General features: G+C 38.1%; 1 protein-coding gene across 3 annotated transcripts in view; it reads left to right on the top strand.

Annotated features, from left to right (window-relative positions):
- The window catches only part of FREM2 (FRAS1 related extracellular matrix 2), a 161651-nt gene that overhangs the window by 8042 nt on the left and 126246 nt on the right, over nucleotides 1-27363 (top strand). For all 3 annotated transcript variants that reach the window (XR_007473229.1, XR_004478336.2, XM_004282243.3), the window contains exon 2: nucleotides 9489-9578. Coding sequence is in view for 1 of the 3 variants with exons in the window: in XM_004282243.3 (XP_004282291.2) it covers nucleotides 9489-9578 (90 nt within the window). In the remaining 2 variants the exon portion in view is untranslated. The remainder of the gene's footprint in view (nucleotides 1-9488; nucleotides 9579-27363) is intronic.

The following is a 27363-nucleotide window of genomic DNA, read 5'->3' as shown; positions in this document are numbered from 1 at the left end:
AGTACCCGGATTTTTTTCTCTACAATAAATACATAATAATATCTTGTGGGAGATAATTTAGAAATCAATTTCAGAAATTTCCCAAAGGTAGCCAGGGTGTGACTACCAGGAATGTTAATGAATTTAGAATTAAAAAAAAAATAAAACATGGAATGATTATGTAGATAAACTGAAATAAATTCGATGCATGTTTAACGATGAGAAGAAAATCTAGTTAATTGTTAGATGTTTACTGAAAGAAAATAACCTTTTGGCTGAGGTTTTTATCTTCCTAATACTTCTGTGCCTTAAGAAGCAAGTGTTTACATGTATATTTGTAGTGTGTTTTGTTATTTTTAGAGGTACCTGTAGAATAACAGTGTTAGGATCAAAGTCTTCACTCACTTGAGATTTTTTAAAAGCCCCCCTTTCGAACAATGCATTATTAACAGAATTATGAAAAGGGTTGTAGTTTGTTTCATCTAATCCATAGCCTAGGCCTAACTTGGAGAGAAAATTTGACACCTGAATGTCTTATAATTGAATTCATGTTCTCATTACTTTAAAAAAGAAAAGCTCTTAAACATCAGTCTTGAAGAGGTATTTTATTTCAATGAAACTATCTCCCAAGTACTATAGTTTCTGAGTATTGTTGTTGTTGTTTTGCCTATAGTGGAGCCTTTAGATTTTCTTATAGAATTAAAGAAGAAATGGGAACATTGGACAAAGGTCTTCCCCACATGACCGGAGGATGTTGTCTTTATCCTAAGGACCTATAGTCAGAGCAGAGTCACTTCATTCCTAAACCGATAATTTAAAGGTTGTAAAAGTTAAGAGTTGTAAGAGAAAACAGGTAAAGAGAAGTGCAGGGGGCTTCATTACCCCAAGAGAGACATCATCCATTCGAAGGGAGAGATGCAGGTGTGGACCACGAGAACTCCGGGCTCTTTCATTTTAGATTAACAAATATTTGAGCCTTTACTGAATGTAAGATCCTGAGCAAAGGACTGTGGAAACAAAAAACAGCTTGGAAAAAGAAATTTTTAATCTTCTACAAAAGGCAGCCATGCAGAAAGAGGCAGAATTTGGGGAGATTACAGTAGAGTTAGAAAAGAAATGCTAAGGGAGAACAACACATCTTGAACTTGCTTCACCTTTAGGTATCTCTATTAACAAGAAGGTACTATTAACTATTAAATCAGATTTTCCCCTCCTCAAATGTCTGCTTGTAAGCAAGTCACCTTCCAAAACTGTGTGAGCCAAGGTAGATCATATGTTTCACATCTGTAAAGCGGAGCTATAGAAATTCATGGAGTAATTTGTTGATTCTAATACTTTGCATCACTTGATACTATTCTTTCATAAAATCATTTTCTTTTTTTCTTTTACATCTTTATTGCAGTATAATTGCTTGACAATGGTGTGTTAGTTTCTGCTTTATAACAAAGTGAATCAGTTATACATATACATATGTTCCCATATCTCTTCCCTCTTGCGTCTCCCTCCCTCCCACCCTCCCTATCCCACCCCTCCAGGCGGTCACAAAGCACCGAGCTGATCTCCCTGTGCCATGCGGCTGCTTCCCACTAGCTATCTACCTTACGTTTGGTAGTGTATATATGTCCATGCCTCTCTCTTGCTTTGTCACAGCTTACCCTTCCCCCTCCGCATATCCTCAAGTCCATTCTCTAGTAGGTCTGTGTCTTTATTCCTGTCTTACCCCTAGGTTCTTCATGACATTTTTTTTTCTTAAATTCCATATATATATGTGTTAGCATACGGTATTTGTCTTTCTCTTTCTGACTTACTTCATTCTGTATGACAAAGACTCTAAGTCTAGCCACCTCATTACAAATAGCTCAATTTCGTTTCTTTTTATGGCTGAGTAATATTCCATTGTATATATGTGCCACATCTTTATCCATTCATCCGATGATGGACACTTAAGTTGTTTCCATCTCCGGGTTATTGTAAATAGAGCTGCAATGAACATTTTGGTACATGACTCTTTTTGAATTATGGTTTTCTCAAGGTATATGCCCAGTAGTGGGATTGCTGGGTCATATGGTAATTCTATTTGCAGTGGCTGTATCAATTTACATTCCCACCAGCACTGCAAGAGGGTTCCCTTTTTTCCACACCCTCTCCAGCATTTATTGTTTCTAGATTTTTTGATGATGGCCATTCTGACTGGTGTGAGATGATATCTCATTGCAGTTTTGATTTGCATTTCTCTAATGATTAATGATGTTGAGCATTCTTTCATGTGTTTGTTGGCAGTCTGTATATCTTCTTTGGAGAAATGTCTATTTAGGTCTTATGCCCATTTTTGGATTGGGTTGTTTGGTTTTTTGTTATTGAGCTGCATGAGCTGCTTATAAATTTTGGAGATTAATCCTTTGTCAGTTGCTTCATTTGCAAATATTTTCTCTCATTCTGAGGGTTGTCTTTTGGTCTTGTTTATGGTTTCCTTTGCTGTGCAAAAGCTTTGAAGTTTCATTAGGTCCCATTTGTTTATTTTTGTTTTTATTTCCATTTCTCTAGGAGGTGGGCCAAAAAGGATCTTGCTGTGATTTATGTCATAGAGTGTTCTGCCTATGTTTTCCTCTAAGAGTTTGATAGTGTCTGGCCTTACATTTAGGTCTTTAATCCATTTTGAGCTTATTTTTGTGTATGGTGTTAGGGAGTGATCTAATCTCATACTTTTACATGTACCTGTCCAGTTTTCCCAGCACCACTTATTGAAGAGGCTGTCCTTTCTCCACTGTACATTCCTGCCTCCTTTATCAAAGATAAGGTGACCATATGTGCATGGGTTTATCTCTGGGCTTTCTATCCTGTTCCATTGATCTATCTTTCTGTTTTTGTGCCAGTACCATACTGTCTTGATTACTGTAGCTTTGTGGTATAGTCTGAAGTCAGGGAGCCTGATTCCTCCGCTCCGTTTTTCGTTCTCAAGATTGCTTTGGCTATTCGGGTTCCTTTGTGTTTCCATACAAATTGTGAAAGTTTTTGTCCTAGTTCTGTGAAAAATGCCAGTGGTAGTTTGATAGGGATTGCATTGAATGTGTAGATTGCTTTGGGTAGTAGAGTCATTTTCACAATGTTGATTCTTCCAATCCAAGAACATGGTATATCTCTCCATCTATTTGTATCATCTTTAATTTCTTTCATCAGTGTCTTATATTTTTCTGCATACAGGTCTTTTGTCTCCTTAGGTAGGTTTATTCCTAGATATTTTATTCTTTTTGTTGCAATGGTAAATGGGAGTGTTTTCTTGATTTCACTTTCAGATTTTTCATCATTAGTGTAGAGGAATGCCAGAGATTTCTGTGCATTTATTTTGTATCCTGCTACTTTACCAAATTCATTGATTAGCTCTAGTAGTTTTCTGGTAGCATTTTTAGGATTCTCTATGTATAGTATCATGTCATCTGCAAACAGTGACAGCTTTACTTTTTCTTTTCTGATTTGGATTCCTTTTCTTTCCTTTTCTTCTCTGATTGCTGTGGCTAGAACTTCCAAAACTATGTTGAATAAGAGTGGTGAGGGTGGGCAACCTTGTCTTTTTCCTGATCTTAGTGGAAATGCTTTCAGTTTTTCACCACTGAGGACAATGTTGGCTGTGGGTTTGTCATATATGGCCTTTATTATGTTGAGGAAAGTTCCCTCTATGCCTGCTTTCTGCAGGGGTTTTTTTTTAATCATAAATCGGTGTTGAATTTTGTCAAAAGCTTTCTCTGGATCTATTGAGATGATCATATGGTTTTTCTCCTTCAATTTCTTAATATGGTGTATCATGTTGATTGATTTGCGTATATTGAAGAATCCTTGCATTCCTGGAATAAACCCCACTTGATCATGGTGTGTGATCCCTTTAATGTGCTGTTGGATTCTGTTTGCTAGTATTTTGTTGAGGATTTGTGCATCTATGTTCATCAGTGATACTGGCCTGTAGTTTTCTTTCTTTGTGACATCCTTGTCTGGTTTTGGTATCAGGGTGATGGTGGCCTCGTAGAATGAGTTTGGGAGTGTTCCTCCCTCTGCTATATTTTGGAAGAGTTTGAGAAGGATAGGTGTTAGCTCTTCTCTAAATGTTTGATAGAATTCGCCTGTGAAGCCATCTGGTCCTGGGCTTTGGTTTGTTGGAAGATTTTTAATCACAGTTTCAATTTCAGTGCTTGTGATTGGTCTGTTCATATTTTCTATTTCTTCCTGATTCAGTCTTGGAAGGTTGTGCATTTCTAAGAATTTGTCCATTTCTTCCAGGTTGTCCATTTTATTGGCATAGAGGTGCTTGTAGTAATCTCTCATGATCTTTTGTATTTCTGCAGTGTCAGTTGTTACTTCTCCTTTTTCATTTCTAATTCTATTGATTTGAGTCTTCTCCCTTTTTTCCTTGATGAGTCTGGCTAATGGTTTATCTATTTTGTTTATCTTCTCAAAGAACCAGCTTTTAGTTTTATTGATCTTTGCTATCGTTTCCTTCATTTCTTTTTCATTTATTTCTGATCTGATTTTTATGATTTCTTTCCTTCTGCTAACTTTGGGGTTTTTTTGTTCTTCTTTCTCTAATTGCTTTAGGTGCAAGGTTAGGTTGTTTATTCGAGATGTTTCCTGTTTCTTAAGGTAGGATTGTATTGCTATAAACTTCCCTCTTAGAACTGCTTTTGCTACATCCCATAGGTTTTGGGTCGTCGTGTCTCCATTGTCATTTGTTTCTAGGTATTTTTTAACTTCCTCTTTGATTTCTTCAGTGATCAGTTCGTTATTAAGTAGTGTATTGTTTAGCCTCCATGTAATTGTATTTTTTACAGATCTTTTCCTGTAATTGATATCTAGTCTCATAGTGTTGTGGTCAGAAAAGATACTTGATACAATTTCAATTTTCTTAAATTTACCAAGCTTGATTTGTGACCCAAGATATGATCTATCCTGGAGAATGTTCTATGAGCACTTGAGAAAAATGTGTATTCTGTTGTTTTTGGATGGAATGTCCTATAAATATCAATTAAGTCCATCTTGTTTAATGTATCATTTTAAGCTTGTGTCTCCTTATTTATTTTCATTTTGGATGATCTGTCCATTGGTGAAAGTGGGGTGTTAAAGTCCCCTACTATGAATGTGTTACTGTCCATTTCCCCTTTTATGGCTGTTAGCATTTGCCTTATGTATTGAGGTGCTCCTATGTTGGGTGCATAAATATTTACAATTGTTATATCTTCTTCTTGGATCGATCCCTTGATCATTATGTAGTGTCCTCTGTCTCTTGTAATAGTCTTTATTTTAAAGTCTATTTTGTCTGATATGAGAATTGCTACTCCAGCTTTCTTTTGGTTTCCATTTGCATGAAATATCTTTTTCCATCCCCTCACTTTCAGTCTGTATGTGTCTCTAGGTCTGAAGTGGGTCTCTTGTAGACAGCAAATATATGGGTCTTGTTTTTGTATCCATTCAGCCAATCTGTGTCTTTTGGTGGGAGCATTTAGTCCATTTACATTTAAGGTAATTATTGATATGTATGTTCCTATTCCCATTTTCTTAATTGTTTTGGGTTCGTTATTGTAGGTCTTTTCCTTCTCTTGTGTTTCTTGCCTAGAGAAGTTCCTTTAGCCGTTGTTGTAAAGCTGGGTTGGTGGTGCTGAACTCTCTCAGCTTTTGCTTGTCTGTAAAGGTTTTAATTTCTCCATCAAATCTGAATGAGATCCTTGCTGGGTAGAGTAATCTTGGTTGCAGGTTTTTCTCCTTCATCACTTTAAATATGTCCTGCCAGTCCCTTCTGGCTTGCAGAGTTTCTGCTGAAAAATCAGCTGTTAACCTTATGGGGATTCCCTTGTGTGTTATTTGTTGTTTTTCCCTTGCTGCTTTTAATATGTTTTCTTTGTAATTATTTTTGATAGTTTGATTAATATGTGTCTTGGCATATTTCTCCTTGGATTTATCCTCTATGGGACTCTCTGTGCTTCCTGGACTTGATTAACTATTTCCTTTCCCATATTAGGGAAGTTTTCAACTATAATCTCTTCAAATATTTTCTCAGTCCCTTTCTTTTTCTCTTCTTGTTCTGGACCCCTATAATTCGAATGTTGTCCCAGAGGTCTCTGAGACTGTCCTCAGTTATTTTCCTTATTTTTTCTTTATTCTGCTCTGCAGTAGTTATTTCCACTATTTTATCTTCCAGGTCACTTATCCGTTCTTCTGCCTCAGTTATTCTGTTATTGATCCCATCCAGAGTATTTTTAATTTCATTTATTGTGTTGTTCATCATTGTTTGTTTCATCTTTAGTTCGTCTAGATCCTTGTTAAATGTTTCTTGCATTTTGTCTATTCTATTTCCAAGATTTTGGATCGTCTTTACTATCATTATTCTGAATTCTTTTTCAGGTAGACTGCCTATTTCCTCTTCATTTGTTAGGTCTGGTGGGTTTTTATCTTGCTCCTTCATCTGCTGTGTGTTTTTCTGTCTTCTCATTTTGCTTATCTTACTGTGTTTGGGGTCTCCTTTTTGCAGGCTGCAGGTTTGTAGTTCCCGTTGTTTTTGGTGTCTGTCCCCAGTGGCTAAGGTTGGTTCAGTGGGTTGTGTAGGCTTCCTGGTGAAGGGGACTAGTGCCTGTGTTCTGGTGGATGAGGCTGGATCTTGTCTTTCTGGTGGGCAGGTCCACGTCTGGTGGTGTGTTTTGGGGTGTCTGTGGCCTTATTATGATTTTAGGCAGCCTCTCTGCTAATGGGTGGGGTTGTGTTCCTGTCTTGCTAGTTTTTTGGCATAGGATGTCCAGCACTGTAGCTTGCTGGTCTTTGAGTGAAGCTGGGTGCTGGTGTTGAGATGGAGATCTCTGGGAGATTTTCGCCGTTTGATATTATGTGGAGCTGGGAGGTCTCTTGTGGACCAGTGTCCTGAAGTTGGCTCTCCCACCTCAGAGGCACAGCACTGACTCCTGGCTGCAGCACCAAGAGCCTTTCATCCACACAGCTCAGAATAAAAGGGAGAAAAAGTAGAAAGAAAGAATTAGAAGTAGAGAGAAAGAAAGAAAGAAGGGAGGAAGGGAGGGAGGAAGGAAGGAAGGAGGGAAGGAAGGAAAAAAGGAAAGGAGATAAAGTAAAATAAAGATAAAATATAATAAAGTTATTAAAATAAAAAAATTATTAAGAGAAAAAGAATTAAAAAAACAAAAAACGGACGGATAGAACCCTAGGACAAATGGTGGAAGCAAAGCTATACAGACAAAATCTCACACAGAAGCATACACATACATACTCACAAAAAGAGGAAAAGGGGAAAAAATCATAAATCTTGCTCTCAAAGTCCACCTCCTTAATTTGGGATGATTCGTTGGCTATTCATGTATTCCACAGATGCAGGTACGTCAAGTTGATTGTGGAGCTTAAATCAGCTGCTTCTGAAGCCGCTGGGAGAGATTTCCCTTTCTCTTCTTTGTTCTCACAGCTCCCAGGGGCTCAGCTTGGGATTTGGCCCCGCCTCTGCGTGTCTGTTCTTTGCTCAAACAGGACGGGGTTAAAGGAGCCGCTGATTCGGGTCTCTGGCTCACTCAGGCCGGAGGGGAGGGAGGGGCACGTAGTGCGGGGCGGGCCTGCGGCGGCAGAGGCCGGCGTGACGTTGCACCAGCCTGAGGCGCGCCGTGCGTTTTACCGGAGGAGTTGACCCTGGATCCCGGGACCCCGGCAGTGGCGGGCTGCACAGGCTCCCCGAAAGGGGGGTGTGGAGAGTGACCTGTTCTCGCACACAGGCCCCTTGGTGGCGGCAGCAGCAGCCTTAGCGTCTCCTGCCCGTCTCTGGGGTCCGCGCTTTCAGCCGCGGCTCGCGCCCGTCTCTGGAGTTCCTTTAAGCAGCGTTCTTAAACCCCTCTCCTCACGCCCCAGGAAACAAAGAGGGAAGGAAAAGTCTCCTGCCTCTTCGGCAGCTCCAGACTTTTCCCCGGACTCCCTCCCGGCTAGCCGCGGTGCACTAACCCCCTTCAGGCTGTGTTCACGCCGCCAACCCCAGTCCTCTCCCAGCGCTCCGACTGAAGCCGGAGCCTCAGCTCCCAGGCCCGCCCACCCCGGCGGGTGAGCAGACAAGCCTCTCGGGCTGGTGAGTGCCGGTCGGCCCTGATCCTCTGTGCGGGAATCTCTCCACTTTGCCCTCCGCACCCCTGTGGCTGTGCTCTCCTCCGCGGCTCCGAAGCTTCCCCCCTCCGCCACCCGCAGTCTCTGCCCGCGAAGGGGCTTCCTAGTGTGTGGACACTTTTCCTCCTTCACGGCTCCCTCCCACTGGTGCAGGTCCCGTCCCTATTCTTTTGTCTCTGTTTATTCTTTTTTCTTTTGCCCTACCCAGGTACATGGGGAGTTTCTTGCCTTTTGGGAGGTCTGAGGTCTTCTGCCAGCGTTCAGTAGGTGTTCTGTAGGAGCTGTTGCACGTGTAGATGTATTTCTGGTGTATCTGTGGGGAGGAAGGTGATCTCCGCGTCTTACTCTAACGCCATCTTCCCGGAAGCCCTCCATAAAATCATTTTCTTATATGTAATGCCTTTAAACTCCATAGCATGAACTTATGAGAGATCTTAGGAGATGAATAAACCATAGAACACACACGAGACAAATAAATATCACATACTATTGTTGTAGCAGTTTTTAGCTATGATCTTGGTTTTATGTAACCTTGGAAATAACGACTTGATGATTGGCCCAGATCCAATAGAGGTCTACTGTGAGTATCACTGAACAAAATGATGTTTGTTTTATTATGTTGTCTGTGTGGCATCATTAAGGAGAAAAACTGATAAAATGGATGAATACATTTTTAAGTTGTATTTCAGTCAACACTGAAAACAAACTGAATTTGATAGCTAGAATAGAAAGCATTAGAAAAAGCGTTTCCGAGGCAGAATAACTTTTCACTCTGAATAAAGGTTTCAGGTTTCACTTGATGTTTTCTAAGTTTTCTTTGGCATTGGGTCATGATAGTAATTTCAATCCGTGGGATTTTTAAAAAAAAATATTTTCTTCATTTTTCCTTTTAAAAATTTGGAGAGCTTAAAAGCAGCCTGCTATACCATGAGAGGTAAGAAAAGTTAGCCTGAGGTAGAGCCGAGGAACATCTTTCCTCTTAGGGCCAGTCCTACAGGGAGGCAAAGGGTGTGATTTCAGTAGTGCCAGGAACTCTGCCATGCCTCAAAATATCTCCCTTTCCACCTGTCATGGAGTCTGACATTCCCTATTTAGACAGTCACTCCTTTGGTGCATGAACATGTGAATACCATTGGGAAGGGCAACACCTTGCTATTATTATAACCTAGCTCTTGCATTCTATCTGTAAGGGATCAGATTTCCAAGGGACAGCTGAAATCAAGGGGCTTAGAGATATGAGAAATAGGATAGCACTCTTTCCCTTAGGAGAAGAAGGAGCTCTAAACATGGCTCAGAAAAGTAATAGCCAATAGGATTTACCATAAATGATGAGTCACCAGTTTTGCCCTAGTAATTAATCATCTTCTTATTTGGTTCTTTTCTAGCTGACATTGATGATATGAAAATATGCTACGTCTTGAGAGAAGGGGCTAATGCCACAAGTGACATATTCCATTTTACAGTTGAAGATGGTGGTAAGTATTCACTCTCCTGTTACTATAAACAAGGAGAGTGACTTTTATTCTTTGCTCTTTGACTACTTTATTACAGGGAATCGGTGTCAAGTATCAGTTTATGCTCACCTGAGTTTGTACTGCGTGAAGTTGGTATTTGCTCATGAAAATCTTACATTCTCAGTCTGACACAATACTACTCTGCAATGATTGTAAATACATGTTCTAGTTATATTATTCTTGTCTTATGATTTGTAAAGCACTAAAGAGAAAGATCTATGTAAATAGGATCCCCATGTCCAGTTGTTCAGATTATACTTTGCATAAAGCTGTCTGCTTGAGGCCACCAGAGGATGTTGGGACCAGCCCAGCCCCACTTGCAAACCATGTGTTCTACCTAGGTGTGTCTGCCCAAAGGGGGTGCCTTTTTCTAATTTTCTTGGGTGCTGTGTGAACTAATGCTGGTGGATCATACGTCGCCTTCACCAAGAAATCAGTGCTAAATAAATGTGTATCAAGCTCAGTATGTCTAATGATTTTCTTAGTTTTCTTAGTTTGGGGCATTTTGTGACTTGGTCTAGCTCAGCTTTTCCTTGATGAAGTCTGAATACTGCAGAGAATAGACTATGACCTGGGATCTAAGTCACCTCAGTAATTTATTGTCATCGCTCCCCCACAGCCCTGACTGCCTCTCACACTCTTCAGCTCCCTTCCCCCACCTGCAGCCTAGGAGGAGAGCTGGCCACTTCTTGATTGATCATAAGGATGTTTTGTGTTCTCACTTGCTGTCAGGAGAAGGAAAAGAACCTCAGGAAGAATGTGTGAACAGGACACAGGAAATGAGGGGTCCTGTGTGCGAGAGAAGAGAGAGGGAGAAATGATTCAGTCACCTGTTTCCTTACGATGCTTTATGAAAACGCACACTCTTCTGTCATCTATCTCAAAAAGATTCCATGCTTACCCTTCCTATTTTTTTGAAGCATTAAATAGCACTTATTTAAAATGTCGTTGGATGTAACAGGATCACAGCTCTGAAAAATGACATCTGCTGGGTGTGTGACAGAGAGGAAAAAGAAAAAAGTGTGTTAACTTGGGTCCAACTAAATTTAATAAGTTTAATGCCTTTACTTTTTTAGCAACCGAATCATACTTTAGTATTCTACATATTGATAAATGAATCTTAGTATGAAACCAAGTTCTGAGAAGGAAATCAACTTATCAGAAAATAATCTGCTTGTTGAATCTTGCTGCCCAAATGGGAAATACTACTGCGAGTAAACTTTAGAGTGAGACTCTGAAATAATTCAAATTTGTCTTATATATATACATATATATTTTATATATATGTGTATATATATATATATATATATGAGGACTAAATCTTTGTTTCCAAACACCATGTATATCTTTCCGAGTGACTGAATAAACCTCAATAGCAAAAGTATGATTTTCTTTAAAATTCCCCAAAAATGTTTGAAATCCAATGACTACAATTCCAAGACATTACAGCCTATACTTTTTTATACATTTTGCTTTTTCTTTTTATAGATATATATGCTCTATTATTATGCACTTTTCTTTCCTTAGCTGAATGGAATGGTAGCAATTACTTTAAAATTTTGGTCTGTATTCAAACTTTGGAAAACATTATACTGTATCATATTTCAAAATATTAAGTGAGGAGTGACTAGTTGAAGAGACTGGGTTTATTTTTGGATTTGCTGAAAAAGTGGCTGAGCCTCTAAAGATTGTGTTTATGGAAATAGGAACTAAATCATTTGGGGAGCTTTTTCAGAGCTAGAGTTTCACGTGAGAGAGAAAAGTCCCGGAGATATTGTCCTTTACTCTTCTCCTTCCACTGACTTAGCATTACTTACGGAGCTCAGGCACATTCTGGCAACTATCTGTGGAACAGAATTTATCTTAATTTCCCTGATGCAAGAAAACTTCCCTTTGACAGAATAAATACAGAGACCTGCAAGATTAAAAAATAAAAAGTCGTATATGTATTTCAGAATAGTTTCAATCTGATACTTATTTTTTTAGCATTTTTGCACTGTCTCTCGTAACATATTCTAATATATCAATGAGAAGTGCAATACTATTTAAACTTACAGAGTATCTTGAATGAAATTCTCCTCTCTGGGAAGTGTGAGGTATTTTGCTAAACAGAAGTAAAAAAAATGTTTGCAATATTTGTGATAAAAGAAGAAATAAAGATATTCTTCCTCTCTACAGAAATATTATACTAAGAATTATGAATTTTTCTGACCTAGCTATTATATCTTCTAGTAGTACAGTCAGTAATTTCATCAAAATATACTCTAGAAAAGACCTTTTTTTTTTTTTTTAGAAAAGACCTATTTTATAGACTGTAATATTAACATTTATTTTCAAAATCTTCAAATGTAGCAATGTAAATTTCATGAACTAGATGACATGTTTATGAAGACACATTTGTGATGTCGTTTGACACTTCTCCAAGATATGTATGCCTCAGGAATTATGTCAGGTAATACAGGGATTGAATCTTATGAACAAGGATTCTCCTTGTTTCTCAGTTGGAAGGATCTAGGTCTCAGAGTAGCCAGGTAACTTCCCCAAACACATCCATCCATCTATCCAGGAAGTAACAGAGCTCCCTCAAGGGTACTTACTCTTCCCATCCATTTGATGACAGACTTTTTGGACCAGAGGGTTTAGTTACTGAATTCAGCTGTAGTCATTTATTATCATTTACTTTGTACAATTATAGTAAGCATATCCGTACACCATTCCCATGAAATGCTTCAGTATTTCAGACCTGAGAAGTCAAGGCACCATGGCATAAAATCAGTCAACTCTCTACTGCCAATTCTCTCTCCAGCTCTCTAAAAATCACTTTCTTCAAGTCAACCAGATTGATTTTAGGACAGTGACTATCTAAGGAAATTACTGGAGCAAATGTAATCCTCAAATAACATTAAAAATAAAACATAGGGCTTCCCTGGTGGCGCAGTGGTTGAGAGTCCGCCTGCCAATGCAGGGGACACGGGTTCGTGCCCCGGTCCGGGAAGATCCCACATGCCGCGGAGCGGCTGGGCCCGTGAGCCATGGCCACTGAGCCTGCGCGTCCGGAGCCTGTGCTCTGCAACAGGAGAGGTCACAACAGTGAGAGGCCCGCGTACAGCAAAAAAAAAAAAAAAGAAGGCTATAATCTTCCACTTGAGACATGGCTCAACAGAAGCAAACATTTGTAGGCACATGTATGTCACCATGAGAAAAGTAGCAATCTGGAAATTACTAATGCCAATAAAAATAGAGCTTTTTAGTAATGGTATCTGCATCAGGAAGCGTTATGCAGCCCTTAAAATTCATAATTATAAATTGTCATATTATAATTCTTCAAATGATCATTTAGTAATGAAATACATTTATTGGAATATTAGTGAAGAACCTGAGGAAATTCCCCGGTAGTCCATTGGTTAGGCCTCTGCGCTCTCACTGCTGAGGGCCCAGGTTCAGTCCCTGGTCAGGAAACTAAAAATCCCACAAGCCGCACGGCGCAGCCCAAAAAAAACCCCATGAAAATGTTACATCAAAATAGGTCATCCATCCAGTTTTCTGGGGCCAATCAACACATGCATCTTCATAGTTACAATCTAAAAGGTCAGACTCTGAAATTAGGAAGTGTATTCCTGTTATCTGTGGCTTCATCCAAAGAGCTTTTGGATATAAGTGTGGGTAGCAATCACCTATGGATTTAGCTAAACCGTCTTCCATCTCTTTTGCTTTTACCCTTTATGTCTTCTCAAGGGTAATTCAATGTAATAATAATAATACAGACTTGGGAAACACATCCTCCTTTGATAATTGCCTCTGTGAATTAAAATTCCAGATCTAGTACTTGGAATTTTGTGGGAAGAAAAACAGCATGTATTCTTGTTTTGTTTTGTTTTGTTTTCCTAAGCTAATAGAGGGAAGAAATTAGAAAACTAATAATAATAAAATAAATCCAAAAGATAACAAGAATGAGAGAACACAGAACATAGAACAGAAGAAACAAAAAGAAAGCAAATATTATGATGATAGATATAAAGCAAAATGTATCAATAATTATATTAAATGTAAGTGAACTAAATATTCTAATTAGAATATAAAAGTTGTCAAACTGGATAAGAAAACAAAACCCAATTACATGTTGCTTACAAGAAGCACATCCTTGAAAACATATGTATTCTTTTATCCCCTTCATAATAGAGCATTTTACCTGATTTCTTCTCAGCGTTTAACTCTGTAATTTTCCTCTTCTAACATTATAAGTATTCTAACATGAAAGAGCTCCTGTCCCTTTTTAGTTTTGTCTCCAAGGAAATCGTCTAGCTCTTTATTATGATGTGAAATCCAGTCTCATGTAACTATTCCAGTTATGTCCCACCCTCAGCCCTGATGACCGCTAATCACTCCTCAACTTTCAACTCAGATGTCATTCCCTCTCCAAAGTTGCTCCCAATATCTTGATAACAAAATTAGCCATGCCCTTTTTTTGTGCTTCTATCCCTACCTTTCTTTAGAACAAGAATGTTGTATTCGGATTATTTGCTAATGTGAAGACCTCCGTTAGTAGAGAAGAAACTTTTTCAAGTCAAAAAAAGGTGTCAGTAATCTTTATACCACAAGGCCTATCCGGGGTGAACACACAGTAAATATTAAACAAATATTAAAATAAATGAATAGACAAATGGCCAAAAGAAGCTCTATTTTATATAAGGATCAATTAAATAGTATTCTACAAAAAGCTCCTATAAACAGTTCCCAGGGGACCCTTTGCATTCCTTTAGAACATTCTCTTATCCTAGCATTGATTTAAATCCTTGTGGCAGCAAAAGAGATTTTTAGTAAAGCTTTCACATTTTTAAATACATGAAACTAACTGCTGTAAAAATGGCTTTGAAACCTTCAGTGAAATGTACTTAAGATTGAAGAGATTCACAGTAACCACCAGTTTAGAGCTCATGTTATTCTTAAAAGATTCTTTTAAGAAAAAAAAAGTTGTCAGTATGTTATATAAACAATTATACAATTTTAAAATTTAAAAAGAAATCAACATTTTCTATAAATCACTGAAATTTTTAAGTCAGCACCACTGTCTTAAGTATTTTTAGTCACCCCAATTTTTTTGCCTCATGTGAGACAACTTTATGACAGGGAGAGAAGTAGAAAGCTATATTAGCATAAAGTATCCTCAGTTCTTATTAAAAAGCCATTATGTATATTTTTATGTTTCTTGTTTGTTTGCTTGTTTCAAGTCTCAAAGCCTGATCATCAGATTCAAGATACTTCTTTTTTTTCTGCAATATTTCTCTCTTTTTAAAATTTTTATTTTATGTTGGAGTGTAGTTGATTAACAATGTTGTGTTAGTTTCAGGTGCACAGCAAAATGATTCAGTTATACATGTACATGTATAGATACATGTACATGTATCTATTCTCATCTATACATGTACATGTATCTATTCTTTGTCAAATTCTTTCCCCATTGAGGTTATTACAGAATATTGAGCAGAGTTCCCTGTGCTATACAGTAGGTCCTTGTTGGTTATCTATTTTACACATAGCAGTGTGTACATGTCAATCCCAAACTCTGACATAAATCAAGGTACTTCTTGATGGGCAGAAGAAAGAATTAGGATACGTGATCATCTGGCCCGGTATACTTAGTAGGAGGAGCCCTACGTTTTTCTCCATTATGAAAACTGGTTTGCCGCTTCCTCATTTGAGCTCTCATATGACATGGGCACACCGTCTATGAGAGCCTCTCTCTGGTTTTGGCACTGAAACTGGGCGTCAGATATGATATGCGTGTTGGCCATTATAATGTATCTGGTCCATAGCCAGACATGTGTTGCCACTGTCTTTGATTGTGCCTTGCGGTGCCCAGTTTTTCATCTGCCAAGATCCCTAATTCATATGCTATTGAAAGATATAAATAGCTTCTTGACATAGTAGAAAAAGCTGCAGTCATTTCTGTATATGAAATGTCAGTTAAGGACGAGACTTTCAGAATTTTATTCCGTACCTGATGGTTGAATACTCAAGACACCAGGAGACTGGAAGCTCTTCATGCTGGTTTAGAAGAAGCACAAGTTTTTGCTGGAAGGTGACCAGTAACTTCAGGGTTTACAGCAAAGTCATTATTGATAATTAGCTTGAATTTAAAGCAAGGGCTGGAAAAATATAAATAAGTGCAGTAAGTCGGAAAATGAGGTCTGAGTACAAGCATTAAAAGATTTTACAGACATTCAGCTGAGAGGAAAAAAAGCAAGCATTCTTGGCAATAAAGTTAATTACTAGTGACATGAGAACCGGAGGAAAGACACTAGTGCCTCAGGGGCTTATAATAAGACGGTGAAGTAATGTCAGGCACTGATACAAGTATTTTTAATCTGTAAGAGAGCACAGATCCACTAGAATACAGATCCTGGGAGGAGGTGTTGGCGACTGTGGCATAATGTTTGTAAGCCTCTCCTTTTTTATTGAACAGTTCAGAACAGTTCAAGTCGTCAGGATCTTTCTATGCCAGATGCCTGCCTTTAAAAGCATGAATCTATAAAATACCTGTACTGTACTGTCCATGAAGGAATGTGTACCTTTTAAATAGAAAAATATAAACTAAATTTTATTAGTTATTATTCTTCAGGTTCATTCCAAAATTATATGTCATATGGCTGTACTGTTTTCATTAGCTTTTGTTCAGAGGAAACTTTTCTTAAATCACTAAATCTTCCCGTGAATATGAATCCTTATTAGACACATTTTTAGAGGTTTACCATGGTTCTACATTTACTCTCAAAACAAATGATAATCACCTTTTAAAAACTAAGCAAATCTTTCATAAGTGACTAAAATACCATAATCTCAAATCAAATATTTATTTGTGGTATATATTACATTACTCAGTAATATCCCAGTCTGTCTTTTTAAATTTGCTCTGCGTGGCCGGGAGAAATAGACCGTGGTGTTCAATGACAGTTGTCATTAGTATGATTCTATATTTGCTAGAACCTATAAGAATACAACAGAGAACCAGAATGCAATGGAAGAGAAGGTTCAGAGTTTCTATGGTGAAACTTAAAGAGTTTCCCTATTCACTTATTTATTGAATTATTCAACAAGTATTTTTGGTGCCCCAACTATGTTTCAGGTGTCTATTGGGATCTTGGAAAATAACGACGATCATGGCAGTTTTGACCTCTGACCTGAGGTTCTGATAGCTATGGATGATAAAACAGTAGACAAATACAACACGTATACATTGTTTAAAGTACTATGGGGGTTATAATTAAATCCAAGATAGAGATGCAGATGTCAGGAAAGGCCTCTGAAAGGTGTACTATTTAAGCTTAGACCTAGGATGAGATGAAGCTACGTCAGGAAGAAGGGAGGAAGAAATGTTCCAGGTGGAGGGAAAAGCACGCGCCATGGCACTGAGCTTGGTGTGTTCAAGTGGCCGGAAGAACATCAACACACCTGGAGCTCAACTAACAAACCAGAGAGTGGGACAAAGATGATGCTCGAGAGACAGACTGGGGCGAGAGCCTTATAGACCCAGGGCAGCAATTTAGACTTTGTTCTGAGGGAAAGAGAATCCCCCAAATCATTTTTTTAACTTTTTATTTTATTTTGGAGTACAGTTGATTAACAATGTTGTGTTAGTTTCAGGTGCCCAGCAAAATGATTCAGTTATACATATACATGTATCTATTCTTTTTCAAATTCTTTTCCCATTTAGGTTGTTACAGAATATTGAACAGAGTTTGGGATTGACATATACACACTGCTATATTTTAAATGGATAACCGACAAGGACCTACTGTATAGCACAGGGAACCCAAATCATTTTAAAACAAGGGAGTAACACATTCCAGTTTATGTTTTCAGATGATGACTCTTGTAGCTGTGGAGAGTCAAGGGGACGTATCAAGGAGAAAGCAGGGACTGTTGCAGGAAGACATCTGATACAGAGAGAAGAAGACAGGCTTGCGTAATTTCAGATCTCAGTCTATAGTACTTACTGATGGATTGGATTATGGGGTAAGGAAAAAAGAGAATTAAGCATGATTCTGGGTTTCTTGGCCAGCGGAATATGGTGCTGCCATTTGTTGAGATGGAAAAGACTAGCGGGGCATGGAAAAGGTTGAAGGGAAATTAAGAGGTCCTTTCCAACATATTAATTATGAGATGTCTTACTTCTTTGAAATGTGTACACAGGAAGGTCAGCCTCTTGACCCTGCTTGTCTTCCTTTCCATCCAAGTGAGGGGCGCAGCCTCTGGAGTTAGAACTGGGACAAATACCAGTTGGTGATGTGACCCTGAGCCAAGAGACTGAACCTTTCCAAGCCTCAGGTTCACTTGTAAAGTGGGACAATAATTGTACCTAGCTAATAGGGTTCTTTTGAAGATTTAAGTAAGATTATTCGTGGAAATAGGATCATTCATGCAGCACAGTTCCTGCAGCATAGTAAGAACTGTGCAGGTAGCTACTACTATGAGGGTTTCCAGAGCTTCTCTTTCTGTTTGTCTCCCTTTTTTTTTTTCTTGCTTATTTTCCCTCTCTCACTCCTCCTTCTGTCGTTTTCTTTCTTCCTTTCTTCCTTGTGCTTGCTTTTCTCAACTGTATATATAAAGTTTGACTGTCTATTTGTTTTTGGTGGAAAGATGGGATATACAGGGACAAAAGTGGAAGAATAATGAACACTTCTTCAATGCTGAATCTAAAGGCTAAGAATGCTTCCAAAGTTATTGGACCACTAGTAAGTAGCTAAACTAAGATTTCCATTAATCTAATAATAATGAGTTTTCACTTTGGCCAAATCATAGAAATACAAAACACTGTACTTCTTTTCACTGTACATGTTTTATTTCTCTTTTTTACTGATTGGAACTATAAATTTTGTAGACTTGAAGGTTAAATACAGCAACATGCTTTTACCAAAATGTAGTACTCCAAAACATCTTGATTTAGCAATTGTGAGGTTTGAGGGACAGTTTTGATCGCAAGTCTAATACGCTGGGACACAACCAGCCGAAGACAGTGATAAAATACCATGTTTGTTCAGGTCTTAGAATCTCCTAAATATATTTAGTATAGAATGCTGTACTGAACTATACTGTAGTATAGTTATGCAGCTGACAGATGTTCCATTTAATCATTATCATAAAGAAAAAAACAAATGAAAGCATCTTTGAGAAAATTAGTAAATTTAAGTAATAAGAAGAGCATATATTTTGAAATTCTCCATTTATGTCATTGGAAAATAAGTGCCGTGGATTTGTATATTAGTCTTAACATGTTCCTTAAAAGCTGAATATTGCTTATGTGAATTATTTGCAGTAGACGGATACTTCTCTTTTTTTAATTAATTAATTTATTTGGTTGCTCCGGGTCTTAGTTGCGGCATGCATGTGGGATCTAGTTCCCTGACTGGAGATCGAACCCGGGCCCCCTGCATTGGGAGCGCAGTGTTAACCACTGTGCCACCAGGCAAGTCCCCAGTAAACAGACACTTCTTGATTCCGTGTAATAAAAATGTAAAATCTTATTTTCCTGTGATTTTACAGGAAAACTGTCTGCTTTTTTAAAATCTCATCCTTCTAATGTTCTTAAAAATAATGATTGAGGGCTTCCCTGGTGGCGCAGTGGTTGGGAGTCCGCCTGCCGATGCAGGGGACACGGGTTCGAGACCCGGTCCGGGAGGATCCCACATGCCGCGGAGCGGCTGTGCCCGTGAGCCATGGCCGCTGAGCCTGTGCGTCCGTAGCCTGTCGCTCCGCGGCGGGAGAGGCCACAACAGTGAGAGGCCCGCGTACCGCAAAAAACAAAACAAAACAAAACAAAAAAAATAATGATTGGATAATATGTAGATTTTATTTAACACCTTCATTTATCTGTTTCTACCTGATAAGTTTTGCAGCCATGGGTCTTTCTGCAATATTCCAGTGAAGTCAAAGGGAAAAATGTCATACCTAATCCCAATTGCAAATAAGGAGAAATATGGTTTTTTAACATTGTGATAAAGTGAGGAATGTGTGAACCACACACACACACAAAATATAGATGTTTTGGTTCTTGCTTCACAAATGTAGATTGACTTCATAATGTACATTTCCTAGGAGCAATACTGTTTGTGTAAATGAGGGGGAAAAAGTTTTCCTGAACCTTTTCTTTTAGAACAGTTAGTGTAAATTTACTAAAATCATTAATTTATTGATCTGTTTCTGCCCCTAAGGATAAAAAATCAGTTGCCAAGTAGTGGTATCATTAGCGATTTTTCATTAGGGAATAAATATAAGGTTAAGAAAACAGTGTATCTTTAGGTGGTTCACATTTAGAATTCTCGTATTGTTGTTATGGTAGAAGATTCCAGAATAAATTATTCAGTTATGGCTAAGTACCATTTCACATAAGACTCACTTTTTGCAGAGGCTATTAGTATTCTTGGTGCTAAGAAATTAAAAGAAAAGATTAAGGGAACAAAATTATCTTGCTATGTTTGGTTTTCAATTTAGAACTACGTTTTATTCTTCTTGTTGATTGTGATTTAAGCTTGGAAAATAGCACCTTCATAGTATTTTGGTGAAGGAAGCCAGGACACAATTCTCCTCTTTTTGTTTCAAGAGAGCTCTGACTACTTTCCTCCAAACTGAGAGAGCGGAAGTGCCTGCTCTCTATTTCTTTGCTGGTTTCCTCTGTGCAGAAAGAGCTAATCATTTCATCTTGGTAATGCCCCACCTGTTACCTTTAACTCCACTTACATAGTTATTAGAGGCATGATTTGAGAACACTGAAAACAGTGTTTTTAAGCATAGCTCAAGAGAGCCACTTCAGAAATTGAAAATAAAGTGGTAAAACTGGTTAGTAGACTTCAGAAATCCAAGAGACAGAGAAGAACCATTTTGTGTTCCCATAATCCTTCTCTTGCTTTGCTTTATTTTTATGCAGAAATAGCCCCAAATTAAATGCATGGCATCATTGCTATAGAATTAAGAGAAGTAGGCTACACTTAACCATTTAAGAAATTGTTATTAACCACTTAAGAAAAAGTTATTCTTACTACTTAAACCTGAAGAACCATTTTGTTTCACCATGCATAGCCATCCAGTTACTAAACCAGTCAGTTTTACCTGCTTCCTGAATTTCTTTTGAATCAGATTCCTTCACTAACTCTATGGCTATTGATCCCGTTAGAACCACATCAGTGTGGTTTATCTTAAATGATTTATTAAAAGTAAACTGCTTAAAATAATGATTGGCACAGAATAAGTGCTATATAAATGTTAGCCATTTTCCCCAGCTGTAATATAGTAAGCTATCCATGAGAACTATCTCTGTTTTTTACCCTTGTTTTTCATTGATGTGTCCTCAGTGCCTGGAGAATATAGCTGCTCAATAAATGTTTATTGAGTGAATGAAGGACTTTTTTTCTAATGTAATTCTCCTAATGGATCTCTTCATCTCTTGTAACTTTCCCCTCTGACCCAGATACACACTGTTTCTATAGTTACCTAAAAAAACAGTTGTGATTTTTAAAATTATTTAAAAAAAAAAACCTTCTGTCCTTCCCTCTGCTGCCACAGTTCATTTTCTACAGTGCAAATCTGATACCATTATTACTTTCCAACTCACAATGGTCTTTTGTTATGCACAGGATAAAATTCAGACTCTTCTTGGGAATTCCCTGGTGGTCCAGTGGTTAGGGCTCCACTCTTTCACTGCTGAGGGCCCAGGGTTTTTTTGTTTTGTTTTGTTTTTTTATATCTTTATTGGAGTATAATTGCTTTACAATGGTGTGTTAATTTCTGCTTTATAACAAAGTGAATCAGTTATACATATACATATGTTCCCGTATCTCTTCCCTCTTGCGTCTCCCTCCCTCCCACCCGGGTTTGATCCCTGGTTGGGGAACTAAAATCCCACAAGGTGCACAGTGCAGCCAAAAAAAAAAAAAATTCAGACTTCTTGATGTACAAACTAGCCAAGTCTAATCTGTCCAGCCACACAGCCTTTTCAGGATTCCTGCACATGCCACATGCCTTTCCTTTCTTCTTTGGTATCCTTCCATTGTCTCTGCATGAGATTCACTCCAACAGTGTATTTTCTCCCTGATTTCTTCTACCCCTGTTATTAAGGTCAGACATCACTTCCTCTGTGTCCCCATAACTACTAATATTTGTATCCAGGGACAATATTCAAAGTGTTGATTTGTATATCCATATATTGATGTAAATAATAATTTAAACCATTGTCAATTATAAAATTATATATATATACATACATATGAATGTGTATATATACACATTCATATATCTATAATTACTTAGCAAGTGATATAAGTGGCAGCACAAATAATAATAGCATAATATAAGAAAGCTGTTAATATACTATGCAGTATATTACACATATATATGTTTTATAAAAGTGCTTACAAGTATAAGTTTACAGTACAAATCACTCATCAAATCACTAATAATTGTAAAATGTTGTTTTGGTGCCATCTTTTATGAAAGCAGCTTTCTCAAGCTAGAGCATACCTTCCCTGGCCCATGATTTGACGTAGGATCAAACTCTTCCCTCAAACTGGTCATGATTAAGTGACTTGTAACACTAATTGGTAGAAGACTTCTCTCAGCATCAACAATATCGTTCATGGTGTTTTTGTTGACCTAAATCAATTACATCCAAATTATTTCTAAGCCCTACAAAATATATGAGGCTCACATATTCAATGTCTATGTACAGATAAAGTCACAAAAATTATTCACTGGAATGCAGGGTTTAATTAGGTAGAACTTCAGGACCAATGAGAGGCTGGGTATTATCTTGGTTAACAGTGTGAGCTCTTCCAGGCATTTTGGGCTTGAATTCTGACTCTGCAAGGTTTTAAATAATCTTTCCGTCTACTTGTTAATCAGTACAGATGCATTCGCCATTTTAACAGTCAGTATACAAGCTCAGAACATACCACTGTGTCCTGGAACACTTTACGTACATCTGGGTTTGTAAAGCTTCTCCTCTGCAGGAGCTGCTCTCTTCATATTCCTGTCTCCTTGTCCAGGGCTTAGTCTCCACCTGGCACTGAGCTGGAGGTCAATAAATATTTATGGAATGAAATCATGAATAAATGCTGAAGGTAAATAACTAATGGTTTCTATTTTCTCTTAAAGTTGTATGTGGAGTATCTTCAGAAGTCAAGAGAGGAATCTAAAGGAAAATAGAAAAGTCTTACCCATGTAAAAGAATGTGAAATAAACAAAAGCTTGTCTTGTCTTGTCCTTTAGCTGTCTTCCAAACACACAGAGGTGTATATGAACATATATTTTCCCAATATTCTTTGCATAGAACTTATGGTGACATCCAACTCTTTGTCTTGCTTATTTTATAATGGAGTTCCTCTTCTTATGTGTATGCCTGGATATGTTTCCAGTTTAGAGACTTAGCTTTTAGACATTTAAGCTTTTGTAAGTGCTGCAGTTTCTTTGACTTAGTTATTATAATAAGCGTGCTGAATCTTATTGATTTATGTTCTAGACACCACTGAGAATGGAATGAGTTTATACTCTTAATAGACTCACTTCACTCCCCTTTTCCTGCATCATTTTGACAAAGCTGAGAAAACTGCTAACCCCTTCCCCTCTGGGTTCCCACCTCCACCTCCTGTATGTATGTGGTAAAAGTCAACATCCATAAGAAAAGGTACAGAGTCAATTAAATGTGACCTGATAATCGTTTCATTTAATTTGAGAGAACAGTAACACTGTAAGGGATAAAGTGAATTAACAAAGCACTGGAGATTCTCCCAAATAAATGGTGTTGCTAAGTGATGTGATAAAGTAAATCTGTTTAGAAATAAATCAGTCTCTGCTTTTACCTACCTGATTAAATATTCACTGTATGAATTTTTTAAATAGATCTTTATTGGGAAAAACACTATGGATTTATATAGTGAAGGTGGTGAAGACCATGTTTACAGAGTCTTTAGAATTATAGATACAATATAGCATCTGATTTTGAGATTTCAAAGAAAGGCTTGTCTTTTAAAAAGAAGATTCCTAAAGGTTTACCGTGTTGATCAAGTCACTAGCTTACTTTATTCATGTAGAGATGGTTTTCGGGTGTTGGTTTGTTGGTTTGTTTGGGCATGCCGTGCGGCTTGCGGGATCTTAGTTCCCTGACCAGGGGCTGAACCCAGGCCACTGCAATGAAAGCACCAAGTCCTAACCACTAGACCACCAGGGAATTCCCTAGAGATGGTTTTTTAAAGTCTTATTACTTATTTAAAAGTTAAAGATAATTTTAAGATTTTAAAGCAATTTTTCCATGAAAACTACTGAAGAGAACTGAGTCCATGTAATTATAAAAACATCAATTAAAAAGAGCATTTGACACTTCATTATTACTATCCTCAAATACCCACAGTGCACAGTTTTAAATACAGTGGCTTATCTTGTAGATTCCAAGAGTTAAGGAATTAGATGCAAATAGGGCAGACCGGAAACAGAGGTGTGTAGACTGGTTGTGATTAAGGGCTCTTATGCAATTCTCTAGAAAAACATGATTCTGCTTTATTAGGTAGTCGCTTAATCCATGGTGATTGAGTTACTTGACCCAGGGTTTTTTTTATTGTTAATAATAGATACAACTGATTTCATGATTAAGGGTCTTTTGAATCTACCAAGATAGCTTAATACAGGTTCTGCCATATTCTTATTTCTTCCTTAGGGATAATATATCCATATGGACCCCTTCTCGTATTTTAATGATCATTCGGTATCTTTATTAAGTAGAATTCAGAAAGCATTTTATATACATTTTCTGTTTTTATCTCATCAGTTACTTTGAGTCAGGACAGTACACACACACACAGATTTCTCCTGTGGGATCCTAGTATTATCACCATTTGGCAAGCAGTTTTACACTTTAATGAGTTAATAACATTTTCCTGCTACCAGTTCCAAAACTGGCCTCTTAAGCAATAATATGAACAAAGACTGAAAAATATTTTTTTTTATGTTCTGAGTTACTCCTGGATGGTAATTTGATTTGGCATTTAATTCTCACAGTTAGGTGGCTGTTATCAGACACGAGACTTCTATCATCCCCATTTCTTTTAATGGTATGTCTATTCTCTCAACCATCTAAACATCTTTATAAAATATTTTTGGACCCATCTATATTCTCTTTTCCATGCTAAAGGTGGAATCAAAGCTGTATTCTTGTTGCTTTTAAGAGTTGATGAGACCAAGACCCCCCCCCACCTCAGCATTCCTTTTCCCTTTTTAGTATTAATGGAAAGAAAGTATGGTTTACAATGATCTTTTGAACTTTGAATTCCTGGCATGCTTATTCAGAGCATCTACTATCTCAGAAGTCATTTTACATCCCCAGCGATAAGCTATACATAAACAGAGGTTTTTTTAGTATTTGCTAATAGCTCTTGTTCTACCAGTTTCTCTCTCTCTCTGTCCTTCACTATAGAAAGTTACACTAATATTGATACATTTAAGAGATAATTCTATTAAATCTATTAGACAATTATCTGTTAATTACATGCCCTCAGTTTTGAATGTAGCCATCATTGCAATATTTATGGTTGGTAGTGGGCCTGCAGATAGAAGAGATAGGAAACAGTGTGTACTGAATACTTCCTATGTAACCAGCCATTTACCCAAGTCAATTTACTGGATTATCAAAAGAGCAGTCAGTGATTTCTATTATTGCCATTTTACCTAGGAAGAAAGTGAGGCTTAAAGAATTAAAATAAATTTCTCAGAGTTACTGTATTAATTTCCTATTGCTGCTGTAACAAATTATCACAAGCTCAGTGACCTAAAACAACACAAATTTTCTTATCTTACAGTGTGGGGATCAGAATTTTAAAATGAGTCTGACTGGGTTAAGATCAAGGCGTCGACAAGGCTGTGTTCCTCTGGAAGCTTTGGAGGGGAATCCGGTTCCCTGCCTTTTCCAGCTCTCAGAGGTTGCCTGCATTCTTTGGCTTGTGGTCCCTCCTTCCATCTTCAAAGCTGGCAGTGTAGCATCTTCAGATATCTCTCTGATGCTGACCTTCTGCTTCACTCTTCCACTTAAAAGATTCCTTGTGATTGTATTTTGCTCATCCAGATAATCTAGGACAAACTCTCCATCTCACAGTCAGCTCATTAGCAACCTGAATTCAACAGACAATCTTAATTCCCCTTCGCCACTAGACTGACATACAGATTTCCCTGGGGGTTAGGGGGAGGACGTCTTTGGGGAGCCATTATTCTGCCTCCCAAAGTAATCCTGTTTGTAGGAAATAAACCAAGTGATAAGTCAAGTCCAGGTTTGTCCACATGTTGGTGGAATTCAAGGGGCATGAGGCAGGTCCTCCTGTGCAAAAATATCTCACCCACTGCCTGCCGTAATACCTGAAAATCCATCGTTAGAGTTACTTTCTCTGAGGTTTGTATGTAAAAGTCACCAGGAATCCCCCAAGTAAAATTCAGATGTTACAGGTCCTCGGGAGGAGATCTGTCAACAGCTTATTGAATACAAGGGACATTTCCGGAGCAGGAAGTAAGGGAAAAGGGTAGCAAAGAAAGTCACCAGAAGGGGAAGTGTAATGATGCCAGTTCTCTTCCCAGCCTATTACATCATTTGGCCCAGAGCTAGTCTTAGTGGTAGGATTTCCCCCTTACTTAGGGATACGAGGCATGTACAAACAGGGTTGTAACTTTTCTTTGATGTATTTTCTGTATTCTTAATCCTTATTTACTACTCTCTTGTTGATACTTGACAATTTAACTCTAAAGAAAATCAATTGGCCCACTCTCAACTAGAACGGAGATGCACGTTTGTCTAGAGAGATTGACACTAAATGGACAAAATTCCACTGCCTTCTTGGTATGTGCAAGCCACATTGCTTAAAGATGTAGGGATTACATGCACTCTAGCAGATACTAATTGTGTCTCAATTCTGGGTAGATACTGACATACAAAAGCCTGGGTTTATAAATTCAGACCAGAATGATCTATGCGGATTAAAGAAAGCTACCTGAATCATACCCTATAAAATTAGGTATCTGCAGTGTCCCATGTACCCAGGCAGGGGTTCTGAGCCTGAGCTGGATGAAGGTAAGGGTAGGTTCCCAGCGCATAGCCTAAGGGGCAGAAAGCTAAAGTTCTCAGTCCAAATGCATTGAATTGAATTGAAGATGCTGCATAGTGCTTTGCAAATGCTTTATGAGGCAAAGAAATGATCCTAAAGAAACCAGGATCAAGCAACCCAGTTCAAAAGGGAGGGAGAAAGACTGAATCTAGACAGCATGGGGCCCCTTGACCTCCCTGGGGTGAGGAGGGAGATGTTAGGATGCTCAGAGGGTTGGGATCCAAAAGAAGGAGTCCTGTTTCTAAGATGTATGTATTATTAGTCTCCTCAATGTGGATCCTGTATCCTCACATGTGTATCCTCAAATCCTGTATCCTCAAATGTGGAGGTAAACCAAGATATTTCTGATCATGACTTTAATGAAAAGCAGCACAGTGACTATTACAGCAATTGTGTATTTGGTAGGTGCAGAAGGAAAAAAAAAAATCTTGTGGGCTGGCAGTGCATTGAAATGAACTCCAGATGTCTCTAAAACTTGAGGAAAATGAGATTAACTGACAAGACATCAGAGGGAAGAGCCTAATGGAGAGCATAGGTGGGGACCAGGGAAGGTGAGCCAGAGCAACCCCAAAGAAAGGAGCAGCCTTGGATGAAGACAGCAGACCGGAAGGAGAGCAGGG

Source organism: Orcinus orca, chromosome 18 (genome assembly GCF_937001465.1).
Source record: "Orcinus orca chromosome 18, mOrcOrc1.1, whole genome shotgun sequence".
Classification (NCBI taxonomy): domain Eukaryota; kingdom Metazoa; phylum Chordata; class Mammalia; order Artiodactyla; family Delphinidae; genus Orcinus; species Orcinus orca.
The sequence above is the reverse complement of the archived record's forward strand: the minus strand, read 5'-3'. Positions and strand labels throughout refer to the sequence as shown.